Genomic DNA, 12,142 nt, shown 5'->3' with positions numbered 1-12,142 from the left:
TGTTAATGTTGAAACTGACCGGAGTCACTCAGTAGACAGAATATTTACCGTCCATCAGGTTCTGGAGGCTGCAGTAGTTTGTGCTGTTGTCGGCCGGATCTTTGGAAAACTCTGACACTGCCTCTCCCTGCACAGTAAGAACATCAGGAGATGCTGATTGATTTCTCAGGCAGAGCCAGAAGAGAAACAGCATGTAAAAAGAGGAATGTTGCTCAGCAAAGCTGATTAACGTCTGAGTTTTGACTTTCCCCTTTTTTTTCTTTTCCTTTAAAAAGCCTTAAAGTCAATGTGAATAATGTCTGTGTGTAATTTCTCCTCACAAACAGAAGGAATGACAAATATTTCCTACCCCTCCATTTGATTGAAGCTCTTTGATATTTGATATGTGCGACACAATCAATGTGCTCTGTTAAATCAAATCAAGTAAAAACTGAAGTGCTTTGATTCTCGAGGTTTTTGGTGAAATGCGGTTGGTTTAAATAGAAGAGATCATTATCTGATTCAGATAAATTTACTCACGGTGACTTTGCAGATGGTGGACTGCTCGAGAAGAAACTGAAGGCTGCTCGCTGTCTTTGTTCTGGGAGATGTGTGTGTAGCTTGGACCAGGTAAGCAGCTGCCGACACGAGCTGCAGCACATTTCACATTCAGTCAGCTCACTTTATTATTGATGGAAGCCCGCACCTTATATGCATCATGTGCAGATATAGTGCACATCAAGTTATCACTGTGTCACACATGGCTACCCTTAAATCTTTATTTAAACATTGGATAAATTCCTTGAAACACACTATAATGTAGTTTTAGACTGATTTTATGACTGTAATGTGCAGCAGCTTTTTACATTAATGGATCTCTTTAATTATATCTTTCATTATCTGTTTATACATCAGCCTTAGTTTAAGGCCGTGACAATCCATTTATATTCATAACATGTTTATATTCATTGATTCTTATTTAACTGAATGCTGCTAATGGCATTTTATATATCTATATAAATTACCTGTTAATAGAAGCCTCACTAATTAAACTTATTCATTAACTAATTTGTTAGTTATTAAAACTCAACATTGCTGGTTGACTGCGATGTGTCTGACCTCGTATGAGCACCTCTCCCCTGCATACAGACAGCCCTGGCTGATCTGCCATGCCTTGATCTGGCTCACCAGCTTCTCACAGACATCACTGCACGGGATGCCGAACAACCTGCAGAGCGGCGAGTGTTGAGATGTTAATGCGATGTTCTGCTCAGAGCTCATATTGTATTCATGAGAGATATCTGACTCATTACAAATGACCTTTATGCATCAGAAAAAGATTTGGTTGATCAGATTTTCTATTTCTGTGCAACCTATGTATAATGTGAGTCTTATGAGACTGCATCAAGGATAACCAGCCTGAGGAATTCCCACACACAGTCGTTTTAAATCAGAAGTGCTTAGTCCAGCATGCATTTGACCCTTTTACACTGTAACCACTGTGGATTTTAGGAAATTCAAACAACATTATAAAACACTATCTCTGTCTAGCTGATGGAAAAATGCTGCCTCTTCTCTTTGAACATTAACAATAAAGATACTTGTGGCAGGTATAAATTATCGAGTGTTTTACATACAATGTAACTGAAAATGTCTGCAAAGACACCTTCTGTTCCAGTGCTCACTGCAGACTTGTCAAACATTTTGATTCAACGCCAAAATTTCTATCATTAAAAAGGAAGAAACAAATACATCACCATTTGATTTTGCACTGTGCAGTCCGGTCTGCCAGTGAGATGGTGAGTGTGGCCCCCAGGAGGAGAGCTGAGGCCAGACAACAGAACCTCAGGTCCATGGTGAAGGAAGCTAGATCTGGACTGGACCTGGTCTCTGGACAGTTGTGTGGACACCGCCCCGAATGTGGGCTCAGACGGCTTAAAAAGGAGAGCGTGGGTCATGTGGAAGGCGTACAGAGCAACATTGTTTAACACAGACAAGGACTGAGAGAGGACTGTGGGAAACTGGCTGAAGATTTAGATACAGGAAACAGCCATCGACACCATTTCATGATGGTATCTATAGAGGTAACACTTGTGCATTAGCAGAAATACTTTTGAAACAAGTCCAGCAGCTTTTCTTCCGAGAGACACACACACTTCTCTGTCTGCAGACACCGTGTCTTCTGTGAAACTGTGGGCTGACAGAAACAGATCTTTCGTCATAGCAATGTTGAACGTGTAAAGGGTTTGTCACCCTGAAATCCAGACTGTTTGGCTAGTTCAGTTTGTTTGAAAAACCTCGTGTCAAACTGTTGTGTCTCCTGTTAACAGCAGGCCTCTTTCATTCAAATTAGCTGAGAATATAGTCATTAAACTAACAATAAATAATAACTATAGGTAGATTTTTTTTTCTCTTTGCAAACTTTGTTGCCATTTTAGTTATGCACATTTAAAGTTGATATGACAAACATGTTAACAAATCAACACACACTGAGCCACACTGGCAGCCATTCGCTGTTGACATTTAAGTCCCAGTTGGGGGAGATTTTTAAACTTTTATGGTCCTAACAGTGAAAAAAACAAAAAAGAACCAAAGCAGGAAAGTTGCAGTTGTCAAACCTGGAAGACAGCAAAATAGCTTCAGAGCCAAAGGGAAGTCCATCATGCTGTTCTTTGTGTGTTCATCAGCAAAATTAGCATTTTTAAAGATACATTCATTTTATCCTCATCTTTGCCAATTCCGGTGGAGGCAGAGAAAATCTTCTTGCTGTCAGCCGATTCTGGTGGATAATATGTGGGTATGGAGCTATACGCGGCGCACACTGGGCCTGTTCATTTTGCTTTCTGGGATGAGACTGCACAGTCTGATTCAATCAAGAACAAACGAGCAGCATCACCAACAGCCCCCTGACTATTTGGTTCTCATGCTCACTACAGTTTATGCTGGTGTTTTAATACCAGTCTTATTCAAAACTGAATTTGTCATCGAGCACGACAGGCTGCTGTGATTGTCCCGACAGATATACTTCCTTCTGATTCCATGAAAAGACAGAAGGCCAAACAGAATACTCTGTTTTGTCTGATGAAACGGTGGATGGAAGCTTTTACCATCAGTTCGTATTGTCCTCTGGTGGCTTAAAGAAGAAGTGCAGCAAGAGCATGCCAATGGTCCACAGTCTCTTATAATTCTAGTCATATTCTTTATGATTAGATATATAATGTCTATGTCTCATTGTGTATTTAAAAAAAATGAACATGTTTTTTGTTTTAAATGGCTTCTCATGGTTTATTTTTTTTAGGATTTTGAACAGAGACAGTTTTTACTCAGAAAAAAAAATTACTTAAGGCAACACACAGAAACATGTGATCTGTCTTGTTACTTGTATTTATCACATTGACCAAAATTTAAGCATAGATGATGAACTGGACATTTTTATTTGCGTGTCTGTCTAATGGTCCAATTTTCTATCTGTTCTTTAGTTATAATGGCAGAATTCAATGAGCAACATGCAACAACACATTATCCTTCTCAACTGTCCACATGGCTGGAAGTCTCTCAACTCACTCTTTGGTACAATTTGTTGCCACTGAGGTAGGTTGTATTGTTGCTAAAAAAAAAAAAAAGGCTCACAGGTGGATCCTCTCTGGAGGCAAGTTTGTCCTCCTACAGTAGTTAAAAACACTGACCTCCAACCCTAATGTTACAGGAAATTAACCACAAAAGCCCCCCCCCCCCAACTTTTTTTTTAGAACAAATCCAGTGAGCAAAGTGAGCAAAAACACAAAAAAGAGGTGAGAAGTTTTCAGACTTCAGTGATGTTCGTCACTTTCAGAGTGAATGTTGCATTTTGTCCCAGTATGCTGGTGAAGAACTGAAAAACACAAATCATTTTACGCTCATTACACTCCAGTCCTGATTCACCGGGCCTCATACAGACAGTATGAGGTGTCTGTACAGCTCAACTGATACTGAATGTTTTTTGAGAAAGAAATAACAGTCAGCACTGAAGATGAAAGGTTTTATGAACGAGGTGAATTACCTCACGTAAGACCTGCTGAGCCTCCCCCTCAGTGATTTCAAGACTGGACTCTAGAGCAGTCTGAAGGATTACCACAGCTACGGCACAGTTAACAAGACATACCAATTCAAAATCATGTCAGACTCTAAGGAGAATCACATTGTGGTGAAATAGTTTGAAGTGTATTTACAGTCATTGGTGGACCCAGATGTGGTAGTGATGGTTGTTGTTGTAGTTGCCATGGGTGATATTCCCGTAGTAAAGGAAGGTAAGACTGCTGGATAAACAGTAAAGATAAAGTTGATCACATTTCAGAGCTAGGCAGTTTAATTTAGACCAAAATACTTTACTCACATTTCACTTGTTAAAAAGATTTTTCCATGAGTTCTGGCAGTACTCACTTGTCTGCGCGGTACATGAGGCCAAACATCCAACAAACAGGATCAGCAGCAGCATGTTGAAGCTTTATAGTTTGTTTGTTTTGTTTTTTTAAATAAAAGCAAGAAAAATCTTCTGTGGGGACGTGTTCATTCCACGCTTGCACAGCGTCAAATAACTTTTGTTCAGTATGAGGAAATGATATCCCTTTTCAAGGGGTGTGGCCTGCTTTCAACAATACAGCTGTTCCCTGAATTAAATTTTTGGGTTGGCGCACAAACCAAAAAACCTAAGCCAAATATAACCCTGTCCTCTCAAGAACGTGGAAGTTCACCAGCCAAAAAGGATCCAAATAATTTTTATTGATATGTCATGTCTCATGTTTGTTTTAAAATTCACTCTGTCTATAGTCTTTTTACTCATTGTGGGTGCACTCAGTCTTTTCTTGTTATGACGGAGTAAAGTAATGTTGCCTGTTATTAAATTATGAATAACACTGAGAATTATACATCAAAATTGAATGACATCACAAAACGGATTATTTAAAAAAGCGAAACTAATTTGTGCAGTCTTGAAAACACCTTTCAGAATAATGTGACAGTTTTTCTACACAGCTATGGACTCTTTAACTTTCTGCTGTTGCTGCTGCTTGCAGCAGTGGAGCGTCTGGAGGTGATGGAGGGATTCACAGTCAGATCCAAGCCCAATTCCACAGTCTTTACTACAGGGGAACGAAGTACAGAGGTCCTGGGGCTGCTACCTGTTGAGGATGCAGGAGATCTACAATACAGAGTAACAAGTTAAGAGCTTTTCCAGAAGCAATGCAGTTACCTCTTACGTGCATTTTTCCCTAATGTTGAGGGAGAGAATCAAACCTTAGTGCGGCAGAGCTGCGAGCAGTGCTTGGCTTGGAGCTCCGCTGACAGGTATGAGTGGAAGAAGGAGGTGGAAGAGATAGATTGGTCTGCAAGAAAGAGCAGAAAAAAATGACTCATAGCCATTTAAACCACTGAAGTCCCATTATTGAAAGTAAAAGCCAATCATGACTTAGTGCGTTATAGAAAAACAATGCAGTGTTGACTCTGTTATACCTGGAGAAAGTATTTCTCCAACACTGATCTGAGATCTGGCTTGTCTTCCATGGCCTCATTCAGCATCTTATCAATACTTTTGTTGAATTCTTTTAACTCCCTCAGTTTAATGTCCTTCTCTTCAAAAGTCTCATTCTTAGTGTTTTTAGCTGAGCGGATCTCATTGGTCAATTTCAAGTTCTGACAAAAAGGAATAAAAGACAAGATGAAAATGTATTCCAGGTAGTCTGTTCTATATGCATATACAGACACATTCTTGGTTTTTAACTGGTTCGTTAAGCAGGGGAACAACAACAGGGGAACCTGTTTCTTTGCCCTTTCAATCTTCTCCTGTTGTGAAGCAATTTCTTTGTTTAGTTTTTGGATGAGGGATTGTTTGTGCTCTATCCTATCTTCCTCTTCCTTCTTGTCTTGCAGCAGACTCTCCATGGTATTGTTCATGTCCTAGAAATGGAGAGTGATACACACAAACAATCACATGAGTACACAAAGGTAAAGCTCTACCAGATGCAGAGATTCATGCTTGCTCAGTTTCACAGGATGACTCATTCAGACAGATTTGTAAATTGAGCATTGTTTTTGTTATTAATCTGTGACATGTGAGTGCAAATGATAATCATTGTATGTCTCTGTATATCAGCCCTATAATAGACTGACAACCAATTTAGTGTGTACTTCCCCTCTCCACGACTCTGACAGATAAATCGTATGGATGTGTGCGGAAGATTTATATACCCGTGAGCCATCTATAAATAATAGATTGAAATAAAATTCCCATTCATTTTTGAACAAAAATGAAATACATAAGAACTAGGAAAACTATGCTAAATAAAAACTGATTGACTTGGAAACTGTTAACGCTTTGAGTTAAAGTATTCAAATTATGAGGATATACTCTGAATCCAACACCAAATGAGCCTGATATGAGAAACAGGTTGAGGTATTCAGTAGTCTGGTGAACTGTCTGTGAAGTGATCTGCTCAACACTGGCTATAAATAGAAGTAACCTGTAAGTCCTGTTGGAGCTCTTGGACCTGTCTTTTCCTGTACTTTAATGTCTCTTCAGCCACTGTCAGCTGCTCTTCTAATTTCATTTTTTCCTGGTAATCTGGACCTAAAACAAAAAAATTTTATAAATTACATTGTGTTCAAAGATATTTGCTGACTTCGCGAGACAAAGCCAAAAAAGAAAAAAAAGACGTAAATCATAGAACTTCTCACGATGATCCCTGATGAGAATGTTGTGACCTGCTCTCATTCTTTGCTCTACCTCATAGTACTTACTGGATTCATTTACTTTGTTGAGGGATTTGCGAAATGCTGAGTTACTGTTGTTGAACAACTGAATAGTATTCTCCAGTGCTTGATTTTCCAGTTCCATCTTCCTTATTTTAACATCCAGATCATCTCCCTTCAGCTTGAGCTCCTCTTTCTCTTGTGCAGCCTGGTGAAGAAGATACAGGGACATTCATTCAAACGTCTGGGATAACGAGCAGATATACATGCAGCATGTCGGTATTTATGTGTTTGGGGCGAAGGTTTGTCACCTTTGTGATATAGTAAGCCTGTGACTTCTCCTCTTCTCCCTCTGGAGCTGCCATTGAAAGAGTCAAAACCTCAAATCGTTTCTTCATCATGTCAACCTTGGACAGTTTCTCATTCAGTTCAACACTGAAATGACATCAGTCCCTAAATTAAGTGTTCTCTGAAAGGATTCCAGTGGCTCAATGACTCACTGTTAGGTGAAATCACAAATCCACATTGAAAGAGTTACACATATGGGAGATTTGAAGTAACAGCTGCGTTGTTACCTGAGTTTCTGTCTTTCCTGCTCACTGATCTTGAGCTGCTGGCTGAGCATCTGTTGATAGACCTTTATCTCATCTTCCCTTTCCTTTATGGCTTTCTGTAGCTCCAACTTCCTCTTTTCCAAGGATAGCATTGTGTCTGTCTTGTTGTACAGCTGATCTCTCCTTCGCTTGAGCTCTATCTTCATGATGTTATGCTCCACCAAGTAGTCCTGATGTGGAACATAAGATTATTGTCATAATGGTTGTTTTTTTTCATACAGATGTTTTTCTCTTTAAGCTACATTGCATAAAAATTTTCATGTTTTTAGAACAATATTACAACAAGAAAGTTGTGGGTTCAGTTCCAGGGCCTTGCATTTGTTTCCTCAGTGAACTGTGAAAAGTACACCAACATCAATATGTTCTTGCAAACTGTTTTCATCTTAGGGTGCTGATGTCAACAATGAGTTGTAAGCACTGCTGTGCGTCAGACGCAGAAATATCTGTTTCTATAGGTGCATGTGTGCCAGCAGATGATTAGTGACACACTTACATGGACTAAAATGTGCATAAAAAATGCAAGTAATTAATTGTATTATAAAATGATTCACATTATCTACATACATATTTTCCATAAATCACTAGTTTTAGAAAATGTTAATAAAAAGAAAATTGTTTAAAAATTCATCAACAAGTAAATTAACTAAAAATGTCAAATGTTATTTGACATTGTGCCATGCACCATAAGTACTTTACACTATTTTAGTATATTAAAGTGCCTAATTTACAGCCATTTGAAGTAAATTAAATACTTGATTAATCCATAAGCTAAAGAATAATTTGTTTGTGTTTTCATCAAAACCCATAACAGGATAATTAATAAAACATATTTTGTCTGTCAATCAAACAACATTTCAGCAAAATAGGGAATAACCTTCAGTAACATCAAACTTGGTGAAATAATGACAGCAACTGGCCTCCTGAAAACAGGTTAGTGAATGGTGGCTTCGTGATTCCTGTGTAATCTCCAGTGAATTACCTGTTTCGTGTGTCTGAGTCTCTTCAGCTCCTTTTCACTGGAATTACAGAGAAGCATGAGCTCCTCTACCTTCTCAGTGAGAACTGTCTTTTGAGTTTCAGCCCTTTCCGTTTCTTTCCTTAAACAGCGAATGTCATCCTTTCAAAAAGAGACTCACGCGTGAGAGGTGATATTATGCATTTTGTATAGCAATGAAACAATGAGCAGTGAGACTGACCTCAGAATCTTTCAGTGTGTTGGTTAACATGTTGAATGTTTTTTTCTTCTCTTCAAGGACTTTCATCAACTCAGCAATCTTTGTGGCTAGAATTTGTTTTTCATCTGAATGAATGTCACCCTGGAGCCGTTCTAGTTTTCTACCCAAGAAGATGATCTTGGTATCCTGTAGTGTAGGAAAGGAAAAGGGAAAATCTGCAGATAAGCACCACAGTGGATAAAACTGGGCTGTGTGATTATCGATGGTTGTGTGTGTGTGTGTGTGTGTGTGTGTGTGTGTGTGTGTGTGTGTGTGTGTGTGTGTGTTTTGTAGGCTTGCCTGTCCACTAATGGTATCCTGCTGTTTTAGTAGGTCCTCCCCCAGTTTTCTGAGCTGGCTTTCTAGGCTGGTGATTGTGGATTTGCTCTTTGAAATGTGGGCAACAGAATCTTTCACCTTTGTCTTTAAGGCCTGCAAATGCTCCTTACGATGAAACAGCGCCATCCTGCAGTCTTGCAGCTGGACATCCAGCTCCTTCAGCAAAGTACAGGGTTACAAGGAAACTTTACAGAGCAAAGTCATCTCTTTTGAGCACAACATGAAATGGCATCGTCATAGCCAAACTAACCAGTAGAATAGAATATTCAGCATTAATATACCAACAGGAAAAGTTGAAAATTAAATGAAATTCTATTTTGTCCAAAAAATAATCAATTCATGATTTAAGCAAGTCAAGCAGCAAACCTTAATCGCCTGTTCCTCATCCTTTAGAAACTGGTCCATCTGGGCAGCTCTCTCCTCCTCACTAAGGGCAGTCTGAGTAACAACTTCAAGCTTCTCCTGGAGCGCAGCATTGTATGTGCTGGCCTTTTTGAGTCTACAGGAGAAAATATATAAGAAGACAGTTTCTGTTAAAAGCACCACAATTAGTATTTATTGATAGAGAAAGCCATAATATTTCACTAACTTGCTGTTGTTATCCTGGATGTCTTTCTTCAATCTGGAAATGTTGGACATTACAGACTCCATATCCGATGTTGTTTTGTCCAGACGGCCCTTGCAACTAACTAGCTGCAAGATCCATGAAAAGCAAATTACTCACTTTTACGATACAAGGAAAGTTACAGATGAGATTATCTGTGATATAATTCAGCTAAACCCTTTGACAAGCCGACCTCATCTTGCAGTCTCCTGCAGCTATTCTCCTGCTCCTTCAAATCCTGCCTCATTTTTACAGCCTGCCGATTGGCCATGGTTATCTTCTTCTCAGTTTCTTTGTTGTTGTTTCTCTCAGTATCTAGCAAATGCTTTCTCTCTGTATTGGTGACATTCCTTTCTCTGATGTTCTCATCGACTTGAGCAAGTTGCTGAATGAATGACAGAACATGTTAAGAACACAATCACATGGTGTTAGTCAAGTGCGTCACTCAGCATGTAGTGCAAGGTCTCAGGCTCTACCAGAGCACACTGCTGCATCTCAGCATCACGCTGCTTCATTTGCTTGATGGTATTTTCCCACTGGTGGATGATCTGCTGTGTCTCCAAATGGGCCTGTTGTAGACTCTCTGTAGTCTTATCTAAAGCAATCTTCAAAAAAAACCAAAACAAAACAAGGGATTATTTATTCTGACAGTGTAACACTCATTCCCCCATAGAGCAAGTCAGGAACAATTTTGTATGGATCTGAGTTTATACAAAAGCAATTAAGTATGATGTTCTCTGATATAAATGATGCACAACCAATTGTATTACCCAACAAAGACATTTAATTGCAAAATAAGTGTTTTCTTGATGCTAAGATGGATAGATGCAATGTGCTACATTGTCATTTGTTAAAAGGATCTGATCTTGCTGTACCTGTGCAGATATAGTCTCGGTTAACTCCTTGTCAAGAGTTTTGCGCTTCCCATGAGCTTCAAGTGTCTTCTTCTCAATAGCAAGGGTGAGTGACTGAATGAGGAGAGATTATTAAGCTGTTGAACCTGTTGCAGAAAACCAAATCTCAAACCTACCTTTTTTTCATACATGTCTTTTCTCTTTACCTTGATCCTCTGCTCATCTTGTTGGGCATACTTGATGATGGTCATTTTGTCCTCATCTTTGCATGCTGACTCTTTCAAAAAAACATCCATGGTCTGCTGGTCCCAGTTCATTTGGTTCTTAAATTCTTCTAACTTCTGTTTGGACTTGAAGATTTGGTTCTGGGAATGTGTACAAAGTTTTACATATACAGCGGCAATTTGGCACCAACAGTTACTGCAGACATGTTTCTGTCTAGTTTTATATGGTACAGACCTCTAACATGTTTTTCCTCTCTGCTAAAGAACGGAGCTCTTTCTCCATATTAGCAGTATCTTGAGCCAGGCGGCCTGTCTCCCTCTCTGCAAGGGCTGTGAGGTGTTTCTCCAACTCTTCCTCCCTTTCTTTGGCCTTTAACAATGCCTAAATGCAGAACAACAAAATTAGAAATTGATGATAGTGATGATAGATGATGATAGATGATGAATGATTACAGTGAAATTACCATCTGCCTGGATATAAGACAATGTCCTCTGATAAACCCACCTCAATTATTTCCACCTGTCGTCTACCAGCTTTGTTGAAGTCAGCTTTGTGCTCCTTTTTACCTTTGTTTATCTCAAGTGTGTTTTCCAGCTGCACCAGTTCCAACTCTTTCAAATGAATCTGTAGTCGAGGAAAATTATAGTCATAACACAGGACAGTCACCAAATCAACTAACAAACATGTGCGGATACATGGACAGAATATTAACAATTATACGGTGCAAGCTATAAAACAACTGTGAAAACAGATAAATATAAACAGTTTTAATAGATGAACCACAGAAATAAATATCAGTTTACAGCATCTGATTTTACTTTTTTAACCCATTTGGGGTCCCCTTCACGTTGTCGGTCAAAAACCGTACATTTCTCCGCATGTACATGACAGGCTTTCACTACTTGTCTCCACAGAGAAATGCCGAGCAAGAGGTCGAGCTAGCTTGACTGGATCAATCTTCAGCCTTGTGTGTTTTCGGTCACCATAAATAAGCCAACAAACAGTTTTCTTGCGCTCACCTCTGCCAGCAGAGCTTTGTTTGTAGCGTTTGGTTCAGGCACAGCAAAGCGCTCGTCCCAGTCTACATCGGATAGAAGTGAACTAAGCGGGGTCGACATTTTTCTGACCTTTAAAACTCTTAACAAAAACGAAACAAATAAACCCGGGAGTTAGCACCGTCCCTAAATTTTCCGTGTAACTGTCGGAGCAGCCGTTTGTTGTCAGTTGCCCCTAGCAACCACAGGTGACCTACAACGTTGTCACCACGCGGAGGCAGCGCGAGCTCACCAAACATGGAGCAGCCGTTTGAAGCGGGCGGACCGTCAGCTGCATGTAACACACATATTTACTAATAGAATTTTAAATTCGTAAAAATAGCTTGTGGATATTAAATTAATATGCAAATGCGCAAAAAAATGGCGCGATTAACTTCTTGTATGTAAATATTAGAGACATTTAACAATTAACTTTGAAGAAAAAATACTCGTGAATCTCAGTTGTCCATGTTCTCTGTATTTTGAAAACACTACGTCATTCAATATAAACTATAATAGTGTGGACAAAACCCTAACCCCGTATCGCTTCCGGGCC

General features: G+C 39.3%; 1 protein-coding gene across 3 annotated transcripts; it reads right to left on the bottom strand.

Annotated features, from left to right (window-relative positions):
• Positions 1-1,833: 1,833 nt before the first annotated feature.
• ccdc39 (coiled-coil domain 39 molecular ruler complex subunit) lies at positions 1,834-11,711 on the bottom strand. 3 transcript variants are annotated; one of them, XM_029523982.1, is made up of 23 exons: positions 11,572-11,711; positions 11,057-11,176; positions 10,787-10,933; positions 10,534-10,692; positions 10,349-10,441; positions 9,950-10,078; positions 9,667-9,858; positions 9,459-9,562; positions 9,236-9,368; positions 8,831-9,025; positions 8,513-8,677; positions 8,296-8,433; positions 7,278-7,486; positions 7,014-7,137; positions 6,751-6,910; positions 6,474-6,580; positions 5,770-5,910; positions 5,467-5,646; positions 5,251-5,339; positions 4,399-5,155; positions 4,188-4,274; positions 4,019-4,095; positions 1,834-3,850 (listed from the first exon to the last, which is right to left on the bottom strand). In XM_029523982.1, exons 1-20 carry the CDS (start codon positions 11,668-11,670, stop codon positions 4,990-4,992), a joined length of 2,850 nt encoding a protein of 949 aa, XP_029379842.1. In that variant the 5' UTR covers positions 11,671-11,711; the 3' UTR covers positions 1,834-3,850; positions 4,019-4,095; positions 4,188-4,274; positions 4,399-4,989. The 3 variants fall into 3 exon arrangements, with proteins under 3 accessions (XP_029379842.1, XP_029379840.1, XP_029379841.1); XM_029523980.1 differs by having other exon boundaries at positions 5,467-5,910; XM_029523981.1 differs by having other exon boundaries at positions 4,188-4,271; positions 5,467-5,910.
• Positions 11,712-12,142: the final 431 nt, after the last annotated feature.

The sequence above is a fragment of the Echeneis naucrates genome, chromosome 17 (genome assembly GCF_900963305.1).
Source record: "Echeneis naucrates chromosome 17, fEcheNa1.1, whole genome shotgun sequence".
Lineage (NCBI taxonomy): Eukaryota > Metazoa > Chordata > Actinopteri > Carangiformes > Echeneidae > Echeneis > Echeneis naucrates.
Note: the sequence above shows the minus strand (reverse complement) of the source record. Positions and strands in the feature narration are given on the sequence as shown.